This window comes from Cyprinodon tularosa, unplaced genomic scaffold, assembly GCF_016077235.1.
Source record: "Cyprinodon tularosa strain WSP-4 unplaced genomic scaffold, ASM1607723v1 ctg696, whole genome shotgun sequence".
Lineage (NCBI taxonomy): Eukaryota > Metazoa > Chordata > Actinopteri > Cyprinodontiformes > Cyprinodontidae > Cyprinodon > Cyprinodon tularosa.
Genome location: NW_024039447.1, coordinates 233,382 through 260,746, shown reverse-complemented (window position 1 = coordinate 260,746; position 27,365 = coordinate 233,382). Strand labels below are relative to the sequence as shown.

Sequence of the window (27,365 nt, the reverse complement as noted above, 5' to 3'; positions counted from 1 at the left end):
CCAACCATCAATCTTCTCCTGTCTGTAACGTGCAACACTTCAGCACCTCTCATAATGAACAGGCTGGGTTTATGGCTCAGCCCCCCTTTTGTAATGTGCAGCCGTGAGGAGGGGGTGAGACAGAAGGAGAGCGAGGCAGGCAATAAAACAGTTTCCGCCCAGTGAATCACATTCAGACCCTCACACAGGCAAATGGGGGCTGACCCCTGCCAGGCAATGACATAAACACTGACAGACAAAAGACTTGAGCTTCTGGGCAAGTGAGGATCTTAGAGGACACCAAAGCTGCAAAAACAAATCCCAAGACACCTCTGATAGGAATAGAGAGATTGAGTCTCAGGGATGTGAAATGGCAACTTTTTTTCCATCTTAAAAAAAAAATAGAGAATAGGAAAAATGCACACATTTCCATAAAATTAAAAAGACTATAATGTGAGGTCTGATGCTGAGGAGGAGCAGGTGTAACTGTTGAATGGATACAGAATAAGCTCTCACAATCCAACTGAGAGAGAAAAGGATTGAACTCTGCTGAGGCGCCACAGATGAAGCAACAATAGAGATTTGTCAGGGACGCTGCGAGATGACATCATGCCAGATCAATTAGAGATAAAGAGAATATATTCTAAATTCAAAGACTGAGAACTCTATTAGAACTGCTGTGATTTATGGAGCCTGGGCATAAAGGGTGGACTCAAAGAGCGGCTCCATATGCCTTCCTTTATCAGTAGCAGCACATGTGCGCAGCTCAGAGTGGGCCAAGATTACTTCTAGTCCGGTATATAGATTAGATTAGGCGGCTGGGTCTGCATGAGAGGGTCCCCTCCCCTAGCTCTCCGTGTGTGCCAGTTGTTTTATTTCAGTGGGAGAGGGAGAGCCCACACAAAGCGCGGTGATCACAGTGGAGATCCTGGATGTAACCATGGAAGCGTTTGTCTCCATTCTCAACGGGCTGCCCCGCCATTCATTTAAACTGATTGCGCTGAATCAATATTTAGGCTTTTCAATTTTATTAGCTGCTCTGAGGGGTATTTTTGGCTGAAATTAGCTGTGGCCGAGCACTTTTAATCGTTTTCTTTGAGTCTCGCACAATGCGGCTGTCTTGAAGCTGTCTGGCATAATTGATGAGGAGGATTTCTACTCATTTGTGGCCTTTATTCTCTACACTATTAATTTACCATTGGCAAAATCTGATAAAATTACTAGTGATTATATCTAACTTCATTTATAACTAATTTACTCGTTGTTGTCATGGAAAAAACACAATGAAATCTTTTGTTAGGATTAAAGTAAAGTTTTTTTCTTTCTTTTTTACATAATGCATCACAGTTTAAGGTTCACGACAAGGAGCGTTAGAATAAATCATGGGAACTTACCTGACACCTTTCTTGGTCCTCACCGCCCAAGATAATTAACAATATTTTTACAGCTTTAAAGACATCGATGAGCGCTCCCAAAAATCCTCTGTTCCGCCTTCATCCGCAATCATCCAGCAATTAAAAATTGCATGGTGTCGTTTCTAGATCCCAGAGAGCAGTTTTGCGCTGAAGCGCGTCTGTCATCTAACGGGGCGCTCAGGGGCCAAACTGCGCGCGTTCCCCTCTTTCTTTCCTTTCCAGAGCCGCTTTCCACACCTCACAGCTCCGCACTGACTGCAGCCATGTGGAAGCTCCCACTGGAGGAGATTAGTTTATAGCTTACTTAGAGGCTCAAGCACGTATGTCGGTGAAGTGTAATGAGACGCGATGTTTTAATCCTGTTTGTCTTCAAGGGGTGAATCCAGTGCTGTCCTATACGTTTGCCAACGGCGCCACCGTGAGGAACAAAAAGATAACGCCTCAATAAAAAAAAAAAGATTTTTGTGACTGAGATCTCATCAGTAAGGAAGAGGATTAGGGCCACTGTAAAAAATAAAATAAAATAAAGTGAACGGATTTTTAAATATTATTTAGTTTAATCTGGGGAATTCTGACCTTTTCTCAGAATTTTGACTTTAATCTCATGTTGGAATACTGAGAAAAAAAGTCATAGTTCCGAGATTAAATTAAGAATTCTGAGATTAAATTCAGAATTAAAAAAAAGTCCGAATTCTGAGATTAAAGTCAGAATTCTCACTTTAATCTTAGAATTCTGACTTTTTTCCCATATTAAACTGAAATAAAATTTAAAAATCAGTTAACTTTTCTAACTAATCTATTGGCCCTAATCCTCTTCCGTACATCAGGATGAAATCAGCCAAATGTTCCTTTTTGTAAAAAAAAAAAAAAAATCTAAAAATTCATGATTACAGCTTTCCTCAATGAAAAACACACATTAAGAAAATCTGAATAAGAGCTACATAAAAGTAATGTAAAATCAATATTTTAGATAGGGAAATAACCAAATTAGACAACTTTCATGAAATACACGCTGTGTATACAACATTTTTTTTTTGTTTAGTACATTTTTAATTGCTAAGATAATTATCACTGATGATGTGTGACTTTATTACACCTTTATATTAGCTGCCTGTTGCGTGTCAGAACTGAAGTTTTCCACAATAGTTTATCTAATCTGTCTAGATATACAGTTATATTCTTCATTGTGTATGTGGGAAATATTTGGGAATGGAATGAGAGCTGTTTCCTTCAGCTAAGAACAAAGTGTAATATTTTGATAAGGCTGTAGGCATGGATGTCTCCTCATCTGCAAACGTGAATGATGTGGCAGACTGGAGATGTATAAAGTTTCTTTTTAACAGTTAATCAGGGCCAGAGGTGAGCAGCTTTCTTCTGTAAACTAAAACAACATATACAGTACATATATATATATATATATATATATATATATATATATATATATATATATATATATATATATATATATATATATATATATATATATATATATATATATATATATATATATATATATATATATATGTGAAAGGAGCTAGAAAAGATGTGGAAAGTAAGAGCAGCAGTGGTGCCAGTGGTAATTGGAGCACTGGGGGCCGTGACCCCCAAACTGGGAGAGTGGCTACAGCAGATTCCAGGTAAAACATCAGAGGTCTCTGTCTATATATATATATATTTGTGTGTGTGTGTGTGTGTTTATGTATATGCTGGTTTATGTATTATATTATATTATGTTTTCATGTATATGTTGATATGTTTCATGTTGATGAGTAGAAAAAGTGAGCAACAGTTCCAGAAAATATCTAAATGTGGAAATCAATGTAAGAAAGAGTATTAAGTATTGCTGAGACTAGCTTTAATCTCCAAAACTTTCCAACTGCCCAGTACAAGGGGAAACGTGGATCTTTTCTCTTCCCTCCTCAGAGCTTCACAATAAAAGCTCACATTCTGCCTTCACAATAAAAGCTCAATTTCTGCCTTCACAAAAAAAGCTTATATACTGTTGTAAAACAGTGATATGTGTCCAACACATATACCTATTTAAACCTAACATCAGCCTTCATCTAGAGAAATTTAAAACTAAACTAAATGTACTAACTAAATTTAGCTCTGGGGCTTTTTTTTTTTTTTATCCTTGTCACACCCCTTTCATTGCAATTATATAACTGTATAAGATTCCTTAAAGTTTATTTAACAATGGCAGCAAAAATGTGTAACTTAACATTTAAAGAATAAGATTATTTTCAGACAAATACTGTCCAGTTTCGGGGTCAAACCACTTTTAGTGCCGCCCCACCGTAAAAATCGGGAACGGTTGGGATGAAACGACGTGCCTGCGTCATATGCGTCATTACGTAAATATTTGTTGACGTGGCCTGAGCGCACAGCAGTCAGTCAGCACAGTCTAGCAAGCAGGTAAAACGACAACCAGGGATAAGGTGAAACCGAAAAGAATCCTGCGGAGTTATGGGGATTACTGTCGACTATTAACCAAGCTGGTTTCTAATATATCAGGTAAAATATGAGTGTGTGGAAATATAATTCCGATAGCTGTTGATAAGCTAACGTCAGCTAAGTATCCCTAATGTGAACGCTGTGTAGCATTAGCATACTTTAGCCACAATTGACCCGAGTTTTCTAAATAGCGAAATTAAAAAGAGATAATTTTGATTACTTTTTTGGCAAAACATTTAAACCAACCGCTAACCCGAGTCATCTTTGATGTATTTTTTATGGGGTGAGTTGCTGTTTTAACAGTGATGTCTGCTAACCTGTTACCCTAAACTGAATTTAGGGTGATAAAACCGATAACACTAACTGACACCCATAAACGGTCGGTTATCAAGATAAGTTTGGTTTATATCCTCTCGCGTTAGTTGAGTATTCCTCACTTAGTGTTAGCTTAGTTTTTCTTTTGCTTGGACATTTTTTAGTTTTGTGTATACCTACTTTGGCACCTATGTGCTTTGTTTATAGCAGGTACTGTATGTCTAAAGGGACAGATTCCTGATCTTATAAGTTTTGCCAACCTTAGTATAAGATTTTATGTTTCAGAGCGACCTTAGTGCTATCTCTGTTTTTATAGAGAAGTTATGTAATTGTTACAGGCAAAATACCTATTTTGTTTCTTGATAACTTTACAGCTGCAGTGTAACTAGGTGCTATGTATCTCTAAAGATAAATAAACATTATTGCTTGCACGAAAGGACTAATCACCCATGGGCCCTAGAGGACCCTAGAGCCAGGGACCAAATACTTTGAGATGCACTAATCATAACTTAGTAACCCTTTAAAAGTTTTTGATATTAAAAAAACAAAGAAAAAAGCTTTTATCTGTCACTGCTGTGCATTAGAGAATTTACTACAAATATGATTTTACCGCTGAAATAGTAAACTGTGTTTAGAATTGCTTATATTATTAAGTGACACCACTTTTATCAGCTAAAGAGTAATCCCCATTTTGATACTTCAGGTTTAAAAATATGCATAGTTATGTTTAGGGCTGGGTAAAAAAAATCGATTTTGAATTGATTCCTTTACATTTTTGCAAAAATCGATGTCTAGGGAATTCAAATGAGCAGCAAAGATGCACTCAACATTACTTCAAGCCAGGCGGCTGCAAAAATAGCTAATAGGTTGATTGAAGACATTAACAAATGGGGGCTGACCAGCAAACACCCTGTAGTTGTTACAGACAATGCTGCAAATATGATTTGAGGAGTGGAGATAATGCAGCTCATGCATGTCTGCTGTGTCCCCGCTGGGTCACGTCTGCTTGCTCTAGTGAAGCTTTTTCACTTTTCACAAACAAGTTTGCACTTTTGAGATAATTTTGTTCACATCTCAAGTTTAACGGTCCAATTTACAAGTTTGCACTTTGGGTTTAATATGACTGGAAAAAATAAAATACATGAGCCCTAATTATGTCAACTGAAATCTCCATAAAACTGCTTATTGAAATCCATATTCAGAATGATTTGTTTCAGTCCTGTTCTATATACTAATATGGGAATGAGTTACAACAATTGTTTCCTAAAATCACTTTGAAATAACAAATCCAATTTACCTACAGAGGTATATTGGTACTTTAATGTAATAACTTAAAAAAGACAAAGTTATTCTCAAGAAATATGTATTCTTTAAAACATTGCAATCCACTTCAGTTTGTTAGAGAAACTGTTAAAATGTTTTGTGTCTAACTAAGCTCAGCTTACCTTTTAGGGTCACAAACTTTGGAGCACAATCTCATTCTGACCCGTTTATTTGGCATTGGATGGCAGAACTCCACTAAATGGAAATAAACCTTCCTGCAGAACTCTGCTAAATGTGACCAACCATCTTCCCTAATAGCACTGAAGGATTTTGCCAAAAGTAAAGATTGTGCTTACTTTAAACCAATATTGCGATTGCAATTTTATTTAAGTTTTCCTTTGCACTAATCACAATCATGTCAATGTTTTAGTAGAGGGTTTCCGTTTTTTGATTTCTTTGATAGCTTGCTTATAAAGACTCCATTGATGCAAAACTACTGTAACGGCCAGAACACACCGAATACACATCCGCTTTACTTGAATGAAAGATTAAAAAAATGACAGTGTACCCATGCTAGGAATTCACAGGACATAAAACTGATAAAGTAGTGATCTGCAAAAACGACAAGGGACAGAGAATGCAGTTTGTCAATCTCATTGAAAAGGAAAAATACTTCAGGAGGAGGAAAAACTGATATAGTAAAATAGTAAACCTCTTTGAGCCTCATAAAAAAACAAAATAATGAGGGCAGACAGAGCAGGTAAGTGTGGTGTCTTTCAACTCTTTTTGGAAAAATAAGAAAGAAAAACTTCAAAGATCTCTAAGAATCACCTCCTACTGCCCCAGTCAATATGTCAAATGAGGAAAATTGTTTTAATTTGTGTGGCAGAGAGACAGAAGTGAAAAAAATCTGTGCAGATCTGCCCACCCTGCCTAGTCACAGTCAGTGTGACATGGGGAAAAAAATCGAGCGGAGATTAAAAAGTTGTATGAAACCGGTGTGTTCTGGCCTTAACTTCGGTGTGGAACAAGTGCTAAATTCTAGTTGCATGAATGAATTGGCATGTAAGCTGCATTTTTTTTCTTCCCTTCTGTGTGGTTTCAAACCTACTTTAAGCATATCATTGCCACCTAAAGCTGCAACGTTGACCAAAGTTGAGTGCATCTGCAATTTAGAAATAGAGTTTTCTTATATCTCAATCATGTTGCAAATGAAAGCAGTGGCTCAGCTCTTTTCCTTCACTAACTACAGGTGCTGGTCATAAAATTAGAATATCATGAAAAAGTAGATTGATTTCAGTAATTCCATTTAAAAAGTGAAACTTGTATATTATATTCATACATTACATACAAACTCATATATTTCAGATGTTTATTTTGTTTAATTTTGATGATTACAAATGACAACAAATGAAAATCTCAAATTCATCATATCAGAAAATTAGAATATTGTGAAAAGGTTCAAAATTGATGGCCCCTGGTGCCACACTCTAATCAGCTAATTAACTCAAACCACCTGCAAAAGCCTTTAAATGGTCTTTCAGTCTACTTCTATAGGCTACACAATCATGGGGAAGACTGCTGACTTGACAGTTGTCCAAAAGACGACCATCGACACCTTGCACAAGGAGGGCAAGACACAAAAGGTCATCGCTAAAGAGGCTGGCTGTTCACAGAGCTCAGTGTCCAAGCACATTAATAGAGAGGCGAAGGGAAGGAAAAGATGTGGTCGAAAAAAGTGTACAAGCAAGAGAGATAACCGCACCCTGGAGAGGATTGTGAAACAAAACCCATTCAAAAATGTGGGGGAGATTCACAAAGAGTGGACTGCAGCTGGAGTGAGTGCTTCAAGAACCACCACACACAGACGTATGAAAGACATGGGTTTCTGCTGTCGCATTCCTTGTGTCAAGCCACTCTTGAACCACAGACAGCGTCAGAAGCATCTTGCCTGGGCTAAAGAGAAACAGGACTGGACTGCTGGTGAGTGGTCCAAAGTCATGTTCTCTGATGAAAGTAAATTTTGCATTTCCTTTGGAAATCAAGGTCCCAGAGTCTGGAGGAAAAGAAGAGAGGCACTTCATCCACGTTGCTTGAAGTCCAGTGTAAAGTTTCCACAGTCAGTGATGGTTTGGGGTGCCATGTCATCTGCTGGTGTTGGTCCATTGTGTTTTCTGAGGTCCAGGGTCAACGCAGCCACATACCAGGAAGTTTTAGAGCACTTCATGCTTCCTGCAGCTGACCAACTTTTTGGAGATGCAGATTTCATTTTCCAACAGGACTTGGCACCTGCACACAGTGCCAAAGCTACCAGTACCTGGTTGAAGGACCATGGTATCCCTGTTCTTAATTGGCCAGCAAACTCTCCTGACCTTAACCCCATAGAAAATCTATGGGGTATTGTGAAGAAGAAGATGCAATACACCAGACCCAACAATTCAGAAGAGCTAAAAGCCACTATTAGAGCAACCTGGGCTATCATAACACCTGAGCAGTGCCACAGACTGATCGACTCCATGCCACGCCGCATTGCTGCAGTAATACAGGCCAAAGGAGGCCCAACTAAATACTGAGTGCTGTACATGCTCATACTTTTCATGTTCATACTTTTCAGTTGGCCAACATTTCTATAAATCCTTTGTTTTTATTGGTCTTCAGTAATATTCTAATTTTCTGATATGATGAATTTGAGATTTTCATTTGTTGTCATTTGTAATCATCAAAATTAAACAAAATAAACATCTGAAATATATGAGTTTGTATGTAATGTATGAATATAATATACAAGTTTCACTTTTTAAATGGAATTACTGAAATCAATCTACTTTTTCATGATATTCTAATTTTATGACCAGCACCTGTATAGTTTTGAGAAGTCAGAACGTTCTGCCAAAAAAACATAGACATGCTTGTTTAGGAGTACTTACTGTGTTTCTATGTAAAAGAGTTTGTGGCAGCTGTTTCAGGGGGTAGATTTAGGAGACAAATACAGCTGCCTGTACAGAAAAAAAAGACAAGCTATCTCTCTCAAGCAGGTAAGCTCTGAGTTGTAACCAGAGGAATTAAAAGGTATTCAGTGGCAGATATTTCTTTGTCTAGCAAATAGAAGGGAATTGACCACAGAAAGATGAAGTCAAATGTTATGTTTTAAGAGAGAACAAGATGTTTATGCAGCAATAACTCAACCAGTGGTTCCATTTAGGAAGCTAATCACAGCTAACGACCTTAGAGACCACCAGGGCAGCAATAACTCATTTAAAGAGGAATAAAAGCAGACATAACTTAAAGCGAATGGTAGCTATAACTACAGATCATGCCCAAATGGAGAAAGTAGCAGTAAGAAAGTGTTTAGCAGCCCAAGACAGAATGACCTAAGCAGTACCCCAGGGCAACCTTAGCCTCTCCAAATATAAACTCACCTTAATCCAAACTGAATTTAAAAAGTTGTGTGCCTGTCTGCTTCAGACAAAATATGTGAGTTGGCTCTGCTGAGAACAGCCTTAAACCATAAAGTCTAAAGATTAGCTGATTTTCAGTACTTTGTTCCGCTTTCTTTACCTATGCCTGAAGTCTTATGCTTTTACCCACTCTAGTATTCTGAATTAAAACTAGCTTTTAACTAGCTTGTCCTTTCTTTGTTCTTCAAAACCTAATCTTAAACCCGTTGCTGATGCTAAGATGACTAACTGTACGTTTTCTTTCTTAGTAATAATTCCCACGTGCAGAGTAGAGTAGTTAATGTGAGATGAGTGTTTAATAAAACTGGCTTAGTTTGGCTCATTTAGTTATAATTTGGGCTCCATAAAGCTGGTGAGTGCCAAGTCTGATTTGGTTCCTATGGCAACTGATCCAGTGAACTTAGTCTGGTTGGGACTAGGTTTAGAGCTTAGCAGGTTTAAACTATGGGCCTTCTTTGTCATCAGATATGCAAAACTAGCCAGTGTTGTGCATCTTTCAGCTTCACTGTTGGCTGATCATTAACGCTAGTAGCTGATCTCTAGATCTGTTAGAAATAACTCTTTTCTTGTCTTTTTTTTTTATTTTTTATGAAACACTTGTCTAGAGTCAATGCTAATACTATTTTTTTTTCTTTCTTTTTTTTTTGACGGTTGAAGAAAATGTCAAGTAGAAATCAACACTATGGGTTCCAGTCAGCCACCATGGTGCAGCCTGCAAACGGCGGCCATGCCTACCTGTTTGGAACCAACAGCTCGGAGAACGACCTGTCAGAGGAGGACGGAGAGAGCTTTGAGCTCCGGTCACGCGGTAAAGAGAGGATGCGGAACAGCACCTCCAAGGAGCGACTGGACGACATCATTTACCTCAGCAAAACCATCCAGGAGGGGGACACCCTGAACAGCATTGCCCTGCAGTATCATTGCTCAGTATGTTTTTTTTTTTTTTTTTTTTTATTTAATTAAACTTTAAGCCCCCCTCCCTCCACATTTTTACAATTGTAATATATCCATGAAATGTATCCCATCTGTTACATTACCTTACTTAAGAAAGAATAAAGTACGATATATTTATGATTGAAGGGTTGCCTTAGATTTTAGGCTAATCAGATTAAATGATTGTTTTATTTTGCAGGTGGCCGATATTAAACGAGCCAACAGCCTCTTGACAGAACAGGACCTCTTCGCTCTACGTTTGATTAAGATCCCTGTGAGGCGCTTCAGTGTCCTCACAGAGACTCACATCGTTGGTCCTTCTAAGTCTGCCTCACCCTCTGGGGCCAGACAGCTGCCCCAGACATCGGCCGCCCTGCCTCTCCCCACAGAGTCCTCCACAGACTCTTGTTCTTCTGCCGACAGCGTCGAAGGATTCCTTCTAGAGAAGGACAAGGACATCGAGCAGCTGGTGAAATCCACAGGACCATCTCGGAGCAGCCTCAGTGAGGTAGTCTCATCCTTGACGCAGCAGCAGCCACTGCTGGGAGAAGTAGAGCGTAAAAAAGCTCAGAGAAAGGACCCCTACTATGGAGCCGACTGGGGCATGAGATGGTGGACTGCTGTTGCCATCATGCTGTTTGTTGGGGTCGTCACACCTGTGTTTTATCTGCTCTACTATGAGGTTGTCGCAAAACACAAGGATGGTGCCGCTGTACATACGGTCACTGTCCCGACTAACGGAGATAAGCACGCTGAGCAAATGAAAGGTAAAATGTTGAACGTTCCTGAAGAGAACGGCCGGCCTGCAGAGGGACCTAAACCTGGGGACAAAGCAAACCTACAGAGAGAACCCGAAGAAAACGCAGCTGCTGCCAATGATCCAGTGCTTAAGAAAACGTAGGATTTAATTCCCACATGTAATAAAGTCAATTTATTAAACTCCTTTTCCTAATTTCAAATAGCCTTATCTTAATGAAATGTTAGTCTGAGACGGATTGAAAATAGTAAAGGCTGGCAAACGGGTAGTATTACAGTAATGTCAGACTGTCCATTTATGATTTTTAAATTGAGAGCTATAAGGGCTGGAAGATAATAAACCTCACATTTTAATGCCAGCTGAGTCCCTGTACCCAGTGTAGACGGCAGGATTTGTTAATTTATATTGATGCACTTTAAACAAGCTGTGGAGGAATATGTATCTAAGAAATTAACTCATTTATAAAAGCTGTGTCCTCAAATATTAGTTGTGGATTTTCTGCAGCATTTTTATTTAGTTTTGTCCAAATCTGAACTGGAGCTAAACCACTTAATGTTATTTGAAATGCTAGACTGCTAATTAGAATTAATTTATTGTGAAAAGTGAGCAGTCATTTTTTTTTTTACACTATCAGTATTTGATGACTGACTCTTAGATAGCTATAATGAACCACCCTGTTATTCCCATTGAAAGTAAGAGTTTGATGAAACATTTAAAATCTTTTTGCATAGCCCTTTTATTCAGTCAGTGTTACTTGGATTTTCTTTAGCAAAGCATAATTGACAGTATGTGCCTTTAAACTGTGGTCCAGCGTGGAGAATAAATAAATATATTTTCAATACATTCTTCTGTTGATTTTTAGTCATTCTTATTTACAGTGATGTTCAAAGAAAATCATGTATTAACTTAAATATCAAACATTTAACTCATAGCCACTATGTTCCAGTTGGAGTCCTGCTGTTTCAATATGTAGCTTCACCATCCATATTGTCGTCACTGTCGGCCCCAAAATCTTCTCCGTTGTCAAAATAACTCTCAATGTAGTCATTGTCCTGCACAGGAAAACAAAGTTCAATGTTTATTTTCAACATATTTGTACTAAGCATATCTTTAAACGTGTTCTTCGTTTACCTCTTCAACGTCTTCCTCCTCGTACTCTTCCTCCTCTATTTCTTCTTCATCCTCGTTTGTGGTTTTCTTTTCTTCATCGTCTGACTTTTCAGCATTTCCGTCGTCTTTCTTCTCCAGTTCCTGACAATTCCACACAATGTCTGAGACTACAAAATATATTTTTTATGCAAATCTGTAAAGATCATGAAAGTAATTGGATAGATTTGAATAAAATACCTATAGATTCCTCTGGAGTTCATTGCAAAATATACCTTTTTTTTTTTTTTTCTGCACAATTGCAAACTGCTAATTATTTTTTAGGACTTTTAAGCATCAGATAAATACACGGTGCATAATATTTAACTTTTGAAATATTTTAACTAAAAGCAATTTAGAGTACTTAAAAACATTAAGCATGATGTGCATATTGGATAAAACACCCTAAAATAAAATCCTGTGCACCAAATTGTCTTCAATTAATACATTCCACTTGAGTATTTAAAATATAAAGACAGCTGTCGTGTAAAAGACTTAGAGGTTTAGCACACAGTATAATTTCAAAATAAACAGACTGTGCCTTTAAACTTTAGTCCAACATTGAGAATAAATGTATTAAAAATGGAAACCATATCTGTTAACCTACATAGACTTTACTTCCTCTGACATGCTAGGAAAGGAGCAGAGAAGAAGTGGAAGTGGTAACTGGAGGAGCTGCAGAGTTACACAGCTCATTATCCACTAATCTGGCCTTTATGCAAAAAAAGCCAAAAGAAGTCTGATTTGCTGTTTAACATAAACCTAAGAGGGGAAAAAACATCACAAGGAACAATTTACTCTGTTCAGATTAAATCTAAATGTTTAACATGTATCAATACTTTCCCCTCAAGCACCATCCTTATGGTGAAACATGGTGGTGGCATTAGCATGCTGGGGGGAAAAGCTTTTCTAACCAGGGTTAAATCCACAGTTCGGTTTGGTAACAGAAACTGGTGAATCCTGGAAGGGAACTTGCTATAGAGTCAGTGACACTTCAGAGAGAAGGAGAAGCCATGTTTCCCATCTCTCCACTCCTACTTCATACACCACTTTCAGCGGTTAAATATGGATTATAGTGAGGTTATAATGTGACAGTTTTAAAAACATTTAGCAAAGTAAATGATTTCTTACCCTTAAACTGGTTTTACCCTGTAAATAAAGCCAGGACTCACCGTAGTTTAGACATAGCCTGACATAGGATACATTAAACTTAAATGCATGGAGATTGATTTTATTTGAATTAATGTCAAAGAATTGGTCTGAATCAGTAAAAAAACATAAATGGATCAAACTTTACATTCGTTTGAATTACTGCACAAAGTTAGCACCAGCAAAAAAACTATTAAACCAGAAAGTGCTCATAAGGGCAACATCGGAAGAGAAGGGTCTTACGTCTAATTTGCTTAAAACGTCCGCCGCCTCCTTGCCTGAACTTTTCGCATTCTTCTTATTCTTTGCGCCTGTAGGAGTAAAAAAACAAATCCACCTTATAACCGCACAGTCATAGCTGTAACACAAATGATGGGTTAAACATACCTTTAGTTCGAGGTTTTTTAACTCGGGGCATCAGTTCTTTTGGAAAAAGGTTCCAGTCTGTAGTACCAGGAAGGATAAATGCATAAGCTTTCTTTTTTATTTAAACTGCTCTAATGGTGTGCGGTATTATTACCCAGATACCTGGAGTCCATCCCTCATGTTCCGACTGGCTCTGCTTTAGGTATCTCTCAGAGTATTTCTCCACATCTGATAAGTGATAGAAAACAGCAACCTTTTTTGTTTATTTAACATAATTACTGATCCTTAGCCACAGCAGTAAGTCAATTTAATTTATGATATTAGGCCGATAATTAAAAATAGTAACCAACATAACTTCCTAGCGATTCATTTGTAATTTCTACATGCAGTGAACCATGTAAGCATTCATAGCGTTTCACTTTTTCCACATTTATTGTTGCAGCACTGGCAGCAATAACAGTCTCATATCCTCTTAAGCATGGAGCCATTTAAATATGGTTCATTTTTCTTTAGGCAGTTTCTGCCATTTCTTTTTGCAGAACATTTCAAGCTCCATCGAGTTGGAAGGAAAATGATATCAGACTTATTTCTTGATCTCTCCAAAGATTTAAATGAGAATTAAGTCATGCCGTGTCCCTTTTACTAATCAGTGGCCTCTATATGGCCCCTCTGCTGTGCAGGCCTCAATGGTGCATTGCTGCAGAGAAGATTGTCCTTCTTCAAGTTTCTGCTCTAGATTCAGTTTGAGTTGCCTTTTAAAGGCTGTGAATACTAATCCACAATTGAATTCATTGTTTTAGATATTTGCTTAATTAATGTTGTGTTATTATCACCTGATAATGTTAAGAAGTGAGGCCCTGGGAATTTATTCAGGATGCTCTGTAGCTTCACGAGCATTTAGAAAAACAACATGACCTGCTCAGCTGCTTACTATGGATATTCTTGCTCTGAACGGTAACTGTGAAATGCTTGTAATGATGGACCAAATAAATAAGGTTAAAATGAGACAGCACCTATAACTCAATAGTACCAGAATTATGGACTTTCCCTTTTCCTTGATATGACTCATATTAAGTATCTAGAGCCTTAAAAGCTGCATTAGCTTCCCTGGCAGCAGCTTAAATGGTATTTCCATAGAAATGATCAGAGACGTCCGGTTTCTAATGGAGCACTCTGCTCCTCACCTGCTTTGTTGGACTGAAGTTTGATGTTGTGAGGCAGCCGCTGCATCGTCCCTCTCATTTCCTGCTTCAGGGCCAGCATGTAGTCTTCATCTTCGCCGACTTTCAGTGGAACTGGTTTAAAGTCAGTGCTCTGGAGACAAAATACATTGGTTTCACTCTAATGAATGACTCTGTCAAATGTTTTAGATGTTAAAGCTCAAATCATTTATCTAGTTGGATTGTTTCAAAAAATTAGAAAAAAGGATGCTAAGGCAGTAAATAAGATGAATAAAAGGACAAATACAACAAATCCAGGAGGGAGAAAAGATGTGTTTGAATGGACAGACGACAAGAGAAAACTCTGTGTAAAATTTAGAAAACATTTAATAACTTCTAAAACACAACCTTAGCAAACTCTGTATTCCGCCATTGTTTTATGGTGTGAAGGTAGAGATGAGTCCTACATCCTAGTTTGTATGAAGTTATGTGGATAGGCATCTTTAAACAGAGCCACCACTGCGGTGATTTCAAACATTCCCTCTCTGGGAGCAAGTTTACATTATTATTATCACCAATATTGGAAGCTTTTTTTATTATTATTACAAGTTTCTAGATCTAAAGACCTATGCAAAGTTCACTCTGTTTGCTCCCCTTTTGTGAGGTGTTACAATAAAATTGTTGCATAACTCTGAATAAATCTACTCAATCAACAGTTGGGTCTTTTTATTTTTTAGCTGTGAGATTATGCTGCTGGAAAAACATTAAAGTGTCGGATGACAATATTTACAAACGAGGACTTTGAACATAATATATGTCATAACTGTCAGGGGGCTTATAAATGCAGGAGCTGATTTAATCCTTTATGGAAGTACTGATTTTTCCAATCCGGTACGTGGGAATAAGCGTATCAGTCCATGTCAAATATGATCCGATGCTACGGTTGAAAGAATTAACCGCATGCCTTGTTTAGAAAGATAATAATTAAAACAGATAGAAATTAGCTAGTGTGTGTGCTCTACATGACAACTTTAAGGTATAATGGAGGATTTTAGCAAATTTTTGAAAAGACCCACCCTCTCCACTTAAAAAAAATAAAATAAAATGCACATGCACTACCTTGTACCTCCTGCCGAAAGGGAACGCCTATTAAACGTGTGCGAGAGCGTGCACGAGCCCATTTCTCCTGCTCTGTTTAAAAGTTGCTGTTTGCATTGCTCATACAAGAGTACTTTCCAAAAGAAGATTTGAAAATGTTCCACTATGTCAGCCTCGCCACCGGTAAGTGAAAATAGGGGAAGAGCAAGTAGGACAGCCTTATGTAAACGTATCACCACAATGATTGACAATTAGGAGGACCACTTATTTCGATGATCCACCCGGAAAGAGAAAATCTTTAACTATACCTTTAATTAGTGTTGTGGCCCAGCTTTGATGACACAAAAAAAGAAGGTTCACAATGGCCACAGATGCACCCTGGACAAATAATTTACGCAGGGAAAAGAAAAAAAAATTATATTTGAAATCCTTCAGTTTTCTTAGTTTATTGCTCCTCAGTCAAACAAACAGAAGAGGACAAACATTTCCTCCTTGCTTCTCTTGTGCTGGGAAAAAAAAAAAAACACCCACCCAGATGCATGCTTGTCCTACCATTAACAGCCTGTTTATAAAAATAATTCACCCAAATTAATCACAACTAACCAGAAACAAAGGAACATAACTAAATAACCAAAAAACATAATCTCATCACAGATATCAAACAATAAAGTAGAATAAACTTAGCTAACAATTGGACTGCTAGCCATGGCTCGGGATTGCATGTGGACCTTGGAAGGCCGTTAAAGTTCCGAGAGCACATTGCAAGGACGTCACCAAGGCCAGATCTGGTATTAACATCTGACTCGACAAATCAAGTCGTGTTACTGGAGCTTACAGTCCTCTGGGAAGACAGGATGGAGGAGCTCACAAAAGGAAGAAGGCAAAATATGTTGAACTGATTGAGGCATGCAAACGCCATGGATGCAGGGCCCGCTGTGAGCCAATAGAAGTGGGCTGCAGAGGCTTGCTAGTCAGACTGCATCGGGCATTCAGGCTCCTTGGCATCAGAGGGTTGCTTGAGAGAAGAGCCACCAGAAACATCAGTGAGGCCGCTGAAGGAGCCTCAAGATGGCTGTGGATCAAGAGGGGAGAAGCATGGAGTAGAGCACTGCTTGAACAAAAAACGGGGCCTGATCAACCCCAGTTGGGTCGCCCAGACGAGAATGTCTGAAGATCAAAGACCCGGAACACCCTATGACCCTGGGTCCTTCACTGATGATGTGTTCAAACTGCACCGGCTAGGTGTTTCAAAATCTATCTAGCTAGATTATCCACAATAATGAAAAACTTTAATTATTAGCAAAAAATAATATGCTCCTACAATTGACATTGCATAAAATTGAAGTCACTAGATGACTGTAGCTGTACTGCTGTGTACAATATCAATAAAAATGGAAAAGATTGGGTTTGTTTGCTGTATGGGTGTCATTGATCTAATATCCGATCAGAGTATTGGAATGCAGACATCCCAAGTCTCCCGGAAGTTCCGGGAGACTCCCTGATATAGATAGTTGTTCACGGATGTCCGCAAGTCGGATAAATAATACCGGATTTTACACTCTGTGAGGCGGTGTTTTGAATGCAAGTGAGAGCGGGCAGGCAATAATTCATGCATCATGTGCAGATAAGAACTACTTTGATTGCGCAGACAACAAGAGAGCGCGGGGTGTGGGGAGGAGGTTGCTCGTGAAACCTGTGCAGTGTGTCTGTCCAAAGAGATTCTCTGTTTAACCAGCTGAATGGGTCAGTCCAATAAGTTTGGGTTACTCTCTGGCAGTCACCTAGTTACCACTCAAAGCTGTGCTTCCTGTCAAACGGCAAAGGTTGAATCCTCGAATAAAAAATGAAAATATTGGACTAATTTTATAGCAGAATATACTAAAGTATATCCACGTCTAGTGAAGGTGAGGAACAGTGGCGGATCTAGACCAAATTCACCAGGGGGCCAGGAGGGGGCCAGCGTGTTTTCATGGGGGCCCAGAAAAGCATGAAATAAAAAACAGGGCAAGGAATTCGAATATATTAAGGGAGCTGCATGAAGGGACATTTCTATTCAATTAGGTTCAGAAGATATTATTTCTTATGAGGTCAATATACATTCACAATTTAGGAATTTTACATATTTTTTACTTAATTTAAGTTAAAACTACTGCTTTCTATACAATTTGAATTAGAACTCAAGAAAAACTGTTAAATCGATCTGTAAAAATTAGAGGATTTTTTTATTTGTTGTGGAAAAAAAAAACATTTTGGAAACTGGAAACTGGGATCCTATCTGAGCACCACTGAAGTTATCACCTTATTGTTTTTGAACAATTAGTAAAACAGAATTTGTAAAGAAAAAGAATGAAGTGGTTCCAAAGGACCTGTCAGTAACCATGTCTGTTCCAGCGCAGATCATCATTAGAATTTCTGGCCCCCATTGGCCCCTGCCTAGAACCGGACATGGTGAGGAATGATGTATGCTGAAGTCCCATGACAAACAGGAAGCACAACCGATAAAAATAACAGAACAATATTGTTCTGTTTTGTGTTTAAGAAATTACTGTTAATTGATAAACAGTTGTTTATTAACTGTTGAGTAGTTTTTGGAACTTGGGATGTCTGGGAATGGTTCATCTTTAGTATAAGCAGTGGTTCATGCACTTTGTTTATTCCTAAATTAAACCTGAGAGGTTTTCCTGGCCTCCCTGTATTTCCCCAGTGGGACTTACTGGATAGAGCGGGCTGGGCCCCACCCTGGCCTCTGGCATGCTTCCTCTGCCGATGCCCAGGGCCTCTATGTTGAATGTAAAGGCAGCCATTCCACGACCCTTGCCTGCCATGGCTGCAGGCTGCTGTCCTGTACCTGCAACACATGCTACCAGTCAACTTCTCTCCCAAACACGTGTTCACACAACTCAGTGATTTCACCATCGGTGCAGCATTAGTCAGCATAAAACATCAGAGGAAGGCGTTCGGTTTTTATACTTACTATTGGAGAACTCCTTTTGTATAGATTTACAAACTAGATGTCTGTGTCACCGACAGACAGCAGCATTTATGTGCTGCTGAGTCTCCTCCACGTTTTCAGTCCAGTTTAATTTATTTTTATAATTAAATTAATATTGAAAAACTAATGAAAGAAATGTCAATTCTTAATAAAATAGATATGACTTTTCTTGTACCGGCGTGGCAACGTGTGTACAATGTGCAAACTACAGAAAAAATATGAAACACCGACGTGTCGGTGTCGAGCCGTCCCGTTCAGCTGACTCTTTAATTCGAACGATATGATGCGTCTTGCTTTATTGTGTACTTGATTCAGAGAGGGTCAATTGTACGATAGACTCCACTCCATTAATCTCATGAAGCGAGTTCAGGCTTCAGGTTAATCTGTTGTGCTACTGCTAGGTTGGAAAGAAAACCAGCAGCCATACAGTCCTGGTCCTTTCTGGAACCTGCTTGACACCAGTGATCCAGACTCTTACTTCACAGTCAAAACTAAAAAGCTGTTATTTTATATTGTTTTTTAACAAATTTGTTCTTCGTTTATCCATTTTCCTCAAGTAGTAACAATAAAAGGTATGAAGTTATGAGTCTTTTAATAAACAGTATGTGTTATATTTTTTATATTTTATATTTCAGTCTCTAAGGAGATGTAGTTTATAAGAATATAAATTGGGAAAATGCAATATGAAGAGGTTTAATATAACATTAGAGACGGAATTTAGTGAACAGTAGTATTAGAACTACACAAATTCAGCGCCTTATGATTAGGATCACTGAAAAGAGTCGGAATTCCCATCACTATGGCAGCGTGCGTAAATGTCGCTTTAAATGTGGGACTCAATGTAAGGCGGGGTTTAAATGCATCCAATCATCATCCAGATAGAGCACTGCGTCATTTGTATATCTGACCAATGGGGAAGCTCTTTTCGTACAAGGGTGTGTCAGCCGTAGTGTCAGCAGCTACCGTCACATTTGGCTAAATGAAAACATATCAGCTCCAACTACAAGGCTGCTAACAGCTCACCGCTAAAATCCCCTGACAGCACAAGACCCGCAGACGCTAACCTGGAAAACTGCATGACTGGGGATGTCTGCAGCCGACTGGTACGCCCACAAGTCGCTCGGAGACGGGCTCTTCTGGATTCAGGAGCGATTCTACCAGTCGGATAATCGGGCCAACATCTGGCTCCTCCGCGGTACCCACCAGGACGTGGTCATAGACACGGGTCTGGGCTTGAGGAGCCTACCTGACTACATCGATGCCAACGGGCTGCTCGGGAAAGACCCGCAGAGGAAGAACCCGCTTCTGGCGGTCGCCACCCACGCCCACTTCGACCACTCGGGTGGTCTGCATCAGTTCCAACAGGTGGGCGTCCACAGCGCGGAGGTCGATGCCCTGGCTAACGGGGACAACTTCGAGACGGTCACCTGGCTTAGCGACAGGGAGATAACCGTGGCTCCCAGTCCGGGATGGAGGGCGAGACACTACAAAGTCAAGGCTGTGCAGCCCACGCATATCCTGCAGGAGGGTGGGTAGGGGATGCTAATCCTCACGATGGGGGGGTGGGGGTGGTGCATAGGCCTATCTGAGACCAAACACCTGGGATGCTGCATGCAGGGAGCATGGGCTCCAAGCCTACTGAGTCAGCGTGAGACTGGCAGAGATCCAACACTGGACTGACACATTTATCCATATGCACACCTGCAAAATACCTGTATAGACATAAACTACCGCTCCAAATGTGCATTTATAACAAGCTTTTTTAAAGAATTGGATTATTAAGTAAATAGAGTAATGTGTTAATCTGATTTATCTAAACTCCTTGTTTTAAAATATGTGATCATTAATAGACCAGTCTTTGTTCAATCAGACCTAGGAGCCTCCCAGGCAGATAAATAAAGGGAATTCAATTTTAATTTCTAGCTGCCACTTTTATCTATACACCTGTTCTATTTATAGCTCAGGTGCTGATGGTTTTGATGGTGCTTTCAAGAAAAGATGCAGAAACTGGCTCCCCTTCCTTGATTCTGGTATTCTGGTCCACCTTGTTGCAGCATCTCTCAGTTAGGATCTAAGGTGTAGATGTCAAACATATGCACGTGTTAAACATAATAAATCTCTGTCATGTTCTGCACAAACAGGCATACTGTTACACCCCTAGACTTGTTCAGTATCATTGCCTTTGGGGTTCCCTATTAATAGCTTCTTGAAGGTTACCTGTCATAGCTTGGGTATAACATTTCATTCCTGGTGTTCTTTCATTGTGTATTTTATGGTGTATTAATGCTGTGTCAGCACCACTTGGTGCAGTGCAGTTGGTATATCTTATTGCATGGCATGCCAGCCTCACCCTTTGTCATTCTGTGCAATTCATACCTGGTTTGGGTAAAATTAGAAGCCAAACAGAAAGCTCTAGACTCTGCGCAGGATAAGAGCTATTTTGCACAGAGCTTCTAGTTTCAGGTCCAGTTTTTTGTGTCATTAACTCAAGCATCTCCCTCCCCTTTCTCCTGTCCAGGTGATGTCATTAACCTTGGTAACAGACAGCTGACTGTGCTTCACATGCCGGGTCACTCACGGGGCAGCATCTGCCTCCACGATCGCGACAATAAGCTGCTGTTCAGCGGAGACGCTGTGTATGATGGCGCCATGATTGACTGGCTGCCCTACAGTCAGGTCAGCGACTACATCAGCAGCTGTGAGCGTCTCATCGGGTTGGTGGACAGCGAGCAGGTAACACTGAAACTTTTTTGTAAACATGTACATTTGGGGGGGTTGACTGCTTCTTTAACTTTTAATTCAGATTATTTGGGCCATTTATTGGGTATAGTTTAAATTTTTTAACATCCCACAGGTTGACCAAGTCCTCCCAGGACACTACAACACTTTTGGAGCCAAACGGCTCCATCGGATCGCGTCCACGTACATCAGCAGAGCCGACACGTGTCCTGCGAAGTTCTCCACGTTTGCCTGGAGAACTCTGGCTGGGCTGGCTTTGCGGGCATCCAACCCTCGCTGTGCCTGCTAATACGAGCGGATCCCCGAAGCAGGAGGAAGCACAAGTTCACAAAGAAATATGCTTCATTATGGACCTACAAATATTTAAGAGGAAAAAAAAATCAACAGAACCTATAATTGCCAAACTCATTATAAACTGTCTCACTTGAGTCAAGAAGTAAAAGTATTACACAGTTTACTATTTAATGTATTGATGTATATGTGAATGTCAGTGTTGGTATGATTTTAAATGTTTTTTAATATTTTATGCGGATGTAAACTTATTATGGCACAATAATAGTACAACAGTGCACTACAATCAGACAACAGGGAGTTTTGGGTTCTTGTCTGCGGCATTTCAGTCAGCATGGCCATACTTTTCTCTATGCAGTCCGCAGTGAAGACCCAGCAGTGACTACCTCCTACGTTTGTAATCGTGCTTGGTACTCTTGATTATTAATCTATGGCTTTGCTAGGAAATCCCTGACAATAAAGTCTTCGCTCGGCCTGACATTTTCCTATTCTTCTATCGCAGCTTGTGAATGGAAGCACATCTTCTTGTTGTTTATAGAAGCACACATCTCCTGTAGAAATTAATGCAAGGAAGAGAAATGAAAGCAAACGGAGAGCATAGATTGATGAAGTACTGAAAGCACTAATTCTCTCAGTGGAAAGTTTTTATACTTCCAGAAAATATATAAGGAAGATTAATATGACTACAGAGACATTTTTACTGCTTACTTTTAAAGATTGTACTAACTTAAGATACTCGGATGCATAAACCTTTTTGTTCACAACACATTTCTCATATTACTGCCTCAAAGGTGAGTATTTTGTTGCAATTTTATATGCTAGATCAGCAACCTTTTAAATCTAAAGAGCAGTTTTACCCTGAGCTCAGCTAAATTTAAGTAATTTAGAGCAGAAATATTACATTAACTAGTCATGACTTATTTTTGTTGAATATCTGCTATAAGAACTCACAATTTTTTTAGCTTTAAATCCTTTAACACCAAGTTTATTAAATAGATTTTCAGAGCTCTATATCATTAGGGTGATATTTATGTTCTTAAATAATTCATGCAATTATTTGTCATACATTGTATAGAAATGTCTGTTTCAAATGACAGATTTTATGTATATATTTTTCAAAATGTTTAATGCCAGCTCTAGTAAAAAAAAAAAAAAACATTTATCAGTCATTTCAAAATGTAGGAACATTTAAAAAATGAAGATTTCTTAAAAAGAAAGTAGGATTTTCTTTTATACAATATAGAGAAATATAGTTTCCAAACTGAAAAGTAATATAGATCTAAAATTTTATTTTTTTATTGTCATTCTCTAAAGAAAATCAAATCCAAATGTTCTTTTAAAACCTGCTAAAGCTTCAGAAAATGGTATTTATTAATACATAATAAAACCATTGGTTGGTTTTTTTATCATTTCCAGTGATCATTAAGAGCCTTTGCAGAGGCTCCAAAGAGCCAGTTGTGGGTCTGCAGCTGCAGACCCCTGTGCTAGATCCAAATAGCATGATAAAAAAGTTTTAAAAAAGACATTTATTGTAAAATCAGCTGCAAGGACTTTGGTGCATGTCTTTTCCAACTTTGCACATATTGAGACACTTTCTTCATTCTTTTCAAAGTAAGTAAAGGTTAGATTGGTTAGAGAAAAAAAAAGAAAAAAAAACGATTTAGTTATGGCTGCTGAACTATTCCTAACTCAAAAGGCTTTGATCTGAGTAATCTGTGTTAATGTTACTGTGTGGGAAGGTCAGGGTGCATGCACATTTTTCATGTTAATTTGTCTTTCCCACAATCCATTTCCAGTCCCTTTTTTGACTAATTGATGTAAATGAATGGATGAGTGGAAAGCTGTGGGGGATAAATGAATGGACTGTCAAACAGATAAAACTCAAGATGGAAAGCTTGATGAATAACATTGCTGTTTTCTTTTTATTTATAGAGATCTGTAAAATATTAATAAATTCCACGTTTCCTGACTGCATGGTAACACTGAGAAATAAGTATTTTCCAGCGTTTAACACGTTTTCTTGTTAGATTTTTCTGTATTTATTATTTTGCCTTCAACCAGGTTCCTTCACTGCAGCCTCTATCATGATGCTGCATCTGTGTAAAAAAAGGATAAATATAGATGCTATATGTTCAGGTTTATTGTCCAGCAGAAAGGTGAAACTGCCTCATTCCCAAGTCTTAAAGTCCCCATTTCTCTCCATCCATCTTTCAATCAATGCCGACCAGTTCTCTTGTCAATGCTCAAGAAAAGCACCCCCACAGCATGATGCTGCCACTACCATGTTTATGCATTAATGAATGACAAAAAACAGATGAGAAAAGCTAAGGGATGGTTTAAAACTATAAACATTTATTTTAATTAATGTTATATTATTTAAACATGACACTTCCACTCTTATTATATATCCAACCTTTTCAAAGATAATGTGCACGCAGTACACAGAACTGAAAAAACAAAACAAAACTAACAGTGTTATTCACTATTAACAAAGATTTGCACATTATCTGTTAACCTTCTGAAAATCACATATCTGTATAGCGGCATTTACAGAATCAGTTATGTAACAAAATAATAGACTGAGTTTATCTTGTTAACTTAAAAAAATAATAATTTACAGTAACAAATGCTTGTTTGAATGATCTCAGTGAATATGGTTGATTTGACACGGGTTGAAACCACTTTCCTAAACCAACAGTCACAACTGATGGCAACTGGAGATAATATGAAATATCTGCCGTTCTGAGCAGATTTAAACAAAAACCTCTCCTAAAATGAACCCAATGAATAAATAAACATCTTAATGTACATGCTCTATAGTATCATGCCATGGCTTATTATGGCTTTGAACCACAGGCTCAAAGGGAGGGATCACTACACTGAAAGCACACGACACTGTCAGTGCATTAGGCCTATCGGTTATGGCTTGTGTTTTAATTAATACTTTACTTTAACTGATACCATGAGGTTCTGATGCCCCCCCTCCAGTGTTGTGCTGATTAAACTGTTTGAATAGGTCATGTCCAGAGGAGTCTTTAATCCAAAAAAACATCACATCTCACCCAGTACAATAAATATGTGTTAATTGTGCTAAACTTACCCCAGAATCACTTAAGTATAACCAGAGATGGTTTAACATCTAACTGGTTAACAAAATGCTGCATAGCATAAAAACAAGCATTAACCTCTCTTAACCCATTTAACAGAATCACCGTATAATATCAATTGGCACAAGCCTGGTATGTGGTTTGAAATCTTACATCCCTGTAGTCCATGATGATGATCCGGCACTTTTCATGCTAAACCTGAAGTAAGTCTTCTATTTAGCTTTATCCATCTTCAAATCAAGTCCAACTTCTCTGTCCCCACACCATGATGCTGCCACCACCGTGTTTCACCATGTGTATCAGTTATAAATGGATAAATACATGAAGTGCCCCTTTGCCCCATCTCCACAGTATAAATGCTTTATAATTTTATAACACCATTAATTACATTCAGTTAAAACACGAATGGCGAGATGCACTTGAAATGATATTTCAGTGGATGGAAAGGGCGATGGAAGGGGAGAAATACTTTCCAGTTTCAAAAAATCACATTAAAGAGTTAAGAAGTTGAACAGCGTGGAACTTAGTTAACCAAACCTTTAGCTTTTATCTACTTTCTCTAAAGCAGCATCATGACTTCTAAAGGAAACACAGCATCTCCCATCCTATGAGCTGTGGGAACCCTGGACTTCCTGCACTGATTGTCACCTTCCTCTGGGTAAAATTTTTTTCGACCCACGCAGGTCTTCTCCCAGCTATCCCTTCCTGTAAAAGGCAGCTGTGCACATCCTTGAGTTTAGTTCAATTGTTAAACCTGTTAATTCACAGTTTGATGAACTGTTTTTTTTTTAAGCAAACAAAAACATCTATCCAGACACAAGTTCACACCTGACTCTGTAGCCAGTTACGAGGATCAAGCCGGGCTCGTAGGTTTCGCAGGCTGCGGCGAGCAGGAGAGGGCCTGGAGAAAGGCCCCCCCTCTGATGATTCAGGGCTGTGGCTGCCTTCGCTGTTGCTGGAGCTGTTGCTGGAAGTGGAGCTGGAGCAGGAGAGTGTTGTCTGTGTGCTGCGCTGCGACAGAGGCGAGCGAGACGAGGCGGGGAGAGGAGTGAGCAGCGACGAGGACGGAGGCTGGCAGGAGCACTGGAAGGTCCCCCCGCCTCCATACCCCCGGCCTCGGAGAGTGCTGAGCTTAGCGTCTAATGAGAGTGTGCGCGGCCTCAGACGGGATGGTGAGGAGGACAAAAGCGAGAAATTGGAGGGAGGCTCAGGCCAGCCGTGGCGGTGAGAGCACGGACTGGTGCTGCAGTGGCTGTCAGTGTCCGACGTCAGACTTGCGTCAGAGGAGAGCAGGCCCAGCTGCGGGCAGCGGTGAGGGCTGACTGGACTCCTGGAAGGGAGACGATGAGGGGAGTGAGGGCTGTGGCCAGACAGGCGTGAGCTGCATGGACGGACAGGGAAGCCGGTGCTTTTTGGACAGTTTTCCTCAAACACAGGCATCCAGGTGGGAGACATGCCCAGCTGGCTTCGGAGCTCCAGCTCTTGCATCCTCCGGGCCAAAATGTCAGACACGGTGCTGCCCAGGTCATCTGATGATTCAATAACTGCAGAATGGAAGGAACATTTATTGAGATGGTAGAAGGTAAATTTTACACGTTTTCACTCTAGTTCAAAATCCTACATCACTATGCTGCCACCACCTTGCAACACTGAGGGGACTGAGTTTTTAGGCGGATGCAGAGTCTGATGGTTTAACCTACTCTACTAAATCTATCCCTGCTTGTTTACTGAGGGCTTCAGCATCCATATTATTCACCATCTTTTCTTTTTTATTCCCCCATCTATTTGTCCCTAATGAGCAACATATTAATGTACAGTGATCCAAGTTTCTAAAGCTTATTTTTCAGTTTTTAGTTGAAAATATCTGATTCTAGTAGATAAGCTACATTTATGAGCTTCAATTACATTCTGATGGACTATTTTCCATCGGAACATATTAAATGTAAAGAAAAACAAGGGGAAAAAAAATGTATTAACATATTCGATTGATGTTGTTAACAGTGCATAGGAACATATCGATACAGGCCATGTCGATGTCGGGTCATTTTCAACCAATATGTTAACTTCAGTTAAAAGCAGTTTAAGAAACTGGTCCAAAAGTGTAAAGACTTTATTTTTGTTTGTTTTACAGAACAAAGAGAATTTTTTGGATTTTATTTTTAATAATGTAACGTCATGGAGAACATTTTAATCCTTCTATAAAGTTGTGTAGAAATACTGCACTTTGTGCTCTATTAATATTTTTCTCCATATTGCATCTATAGAGCAAATAATGTAATCTTATATATTATTCTAGTAGGAAATAAGTAAGTAAAGTGGAGTGAAAGACTTGATCAGTCAGAACATTTGGTCGATTCCAGGTCTCATTGTAGCCTTTTGAAAACTCCAATACATTTAAAGCAAATCCCTACAGCTGCTACTTCACCTGTCATTGTAATAGGACGAGAGCAGAGCGCGAATCTCAGCAGACACAGCGTTATCCTGCAGCAGAAGACCCTCACCCGAGGGCGTGGAAAGAGAGGCTGCCAGGAGGTTAGGAAAACCATGAGCAGGGTGGGTAAGACAGAAGGAGCGGAGAGGAGAAGTGTGACAGATGAAATTCAAGTTTTAAAAAGTGGGAGGACAGTTTGGATAAAAAAAAATAGAAAAATAAACAAGGGGTAATTTAAAGCTCAGACAAGAGAGGAAAAACAAAATAAATTGAATTGAGATGTGATGATTAAATGAAAATGTACAATTTAAT

General features: G+C 39.1%; 5 protein-coding genes across 7 annotated transcripts in view; 2 read left to right on the top strand and 3 right to left on the bottom strand.

Annotated features, from left to right (window-relative positions):
- adgrv1 (adhesion G protein-coupled receptor V1) overlaps nucleotides 1-1,751 on the bottom strand; it is an 80,912-nt gene extending 79,161 nt beyond the window's left edge. The window contains exon 1 of the mRNA XM_038268173.1: nucleotides 1,374-1,751. The gene's annotated coding sequence lies outside the window, so the exon portion shown is untranslated. The remainder of the gene's footprint in view (nucleotides 1-1,373) is intronic.
- A 2,009-nt stretch (nucleotides 1,752-3,760) lies between these two features.
- Nucleotides 3,761-11,417, top strand: lysmd3 (LysM, putative peptidoglycan-binding, domain containing 3). The gene is made up of 3 exons (XM_038268181.1): nucleotides 3,761-3,908; nucleotides 9,542-9,811; nucleotides 10,017-11,417. The coding sequence occupies exons 2-3, from the start codon at nucleotides 9,545-9,547 to the stop codon at nucleotides 10,716-10,718; spliced, it is 969 nt and encodes a 322-aa protein (XP_038124109.1). The 5' UTR covers nucleotides 3,761-3,908; nucleotides 9,542-9,544; the 3' UTR covers nucleotides 10,719-11,417.
- A 51-nt stretch (nucleotides 11,418-11,468) lies between these two features.
- On the bottom strand, nucleotides 11,469-18,709 carry polr3g (polymerase (RNA) III (DNA directed) polypeptide G). The gene is made up of 8 exons (XM_038268182.1): nucleotides 18,468-18,709; nucleotides 18,208-18,341; nucleotides 14,420-14,549; nucleotides 13,398-13,463; nucleotides 13,257-13,313; nucleotides 13,113-13,180; nucleotides 11,706-11,825; nucleotides 11,469-11,626 (listed from the first exon to the last, which is right to left on the bottom strand). Exons 2-8 carry the CDS (start codon nucleotides 18,316-18,318, stop codon nucleotides 11,537-11,539), a joined length of 642 nt encoding a protein of 213 aa, XP_038124110.1. The 5' UTR covers nucleotides 18,319-18,341; nucleotides 18,468-18,709; the 3' UTR covers nucleotides 11,469-11,536.
- Nucleotides 18,710-19,411: 702 nt separating this feature from the next.
- On the top strand, nucleotides 19,412-21,993 carry mblac2 (metallo-beta-lactamase domain containing 2). Its single transcript, XM_038268172.1, has 3 exons — nucleotides 19,412-20,013; nucleotides 21,004-21,218; nucleotides 21,340-21,993. The coding sequence occupies exons 1-3, from the start codon at nucleotides 19,572-19,574 to the stop codon at nucleotides 21,511-21,513; spliced, it is 831 nt and encodes a 276-aa protein (XP_038124100.1). The 5' UTR covers nucleotides 19,412-19,571; the 3' UTR covers nucleotides 21,514-21,993.
- Nucleotides 21,994-23,845: 1,852 nt separating this feature from the next.
- rtkn (rhotekin) overlaps nucleotides 23,846-27,365 on the bottom strand; it is a 92,798-nt gene continuing 89,278 nt past the window's right edge. For 2 of the 3 annotated variants that reach the window (XM_038268174.1, XM_038268175.1), the window contains exon 11: nucleotides 23,846-26,166. In XM_038268174.1, the coding sequence (XP_038124102.1) occupies nucleotides 25,445-26,166 (722 nt within the window). In that variant the 3' untranslated portion in view covers nucleotides 23,846-25,444. Of the gene's footprint in view, nucleotides 26,167-27,047; nucleotides 27,145-27,365 lie in introns of all 3 variants that reach the window. The other variant, XM_038268176.1, reaches the window with a different exon arrangement.

Coding starts and splice junctions, on each gene's coding strand:
- lysmd3 (XM_038268181.1), top strand. CDS start 9,545: ATGTCAAGTAGAAATCAACACTATGGGTTCCAGTCAGCCACCATGGTG. Junction 9,812..10,016: donor CCCTGCAGTATCATTGCTCA/GTATGTTTTTTT, acceptor TTTATTTTGCAG/GTGGCCGATATTAAACGAGC.
- mblac2 (XM_038268172.1), top strand. CDS start 19,572: ATGTCTGCAGCCGACTGGTACGCCCACAAGTCGCTCGGAGACGGGCTC. Junction 20,014..21,003: donor CACGCATATCCTGCAGGAGG/GTGGGTAGGGGA, acceptor TCTCCTGTCCAG/GTGATGTCATTAACCTTGGT. Junction 21,219..21,339: donor GGTTGGTGGACAGCGAGCAG/GTAACACTGAAA, acceptor AACATCCCACAG/GTTGACCAAGTCCTCCCAGG.
- polr3g (XM_038268182.1), bottom strand. CDS start 18,318: ATGGCAGGCAAGGGTCGTGGAATGGCTGCCTTTACATTCAACATAGAG. Junction 11,826..13,112: donor ACGTTTTAAGCAAATTAGAC/GTAAGACCCTTC, acceptor TGGAATTGTCAG/GAACTGGAGAAGAAAGACGA. Junction 11,627..11,705: donor AGGAGGAAGACGTTGAAGAG/GTAAACGAAGAA, acceptor TTTCCTGTGCAG/GACAATGACTACATTGAGAG.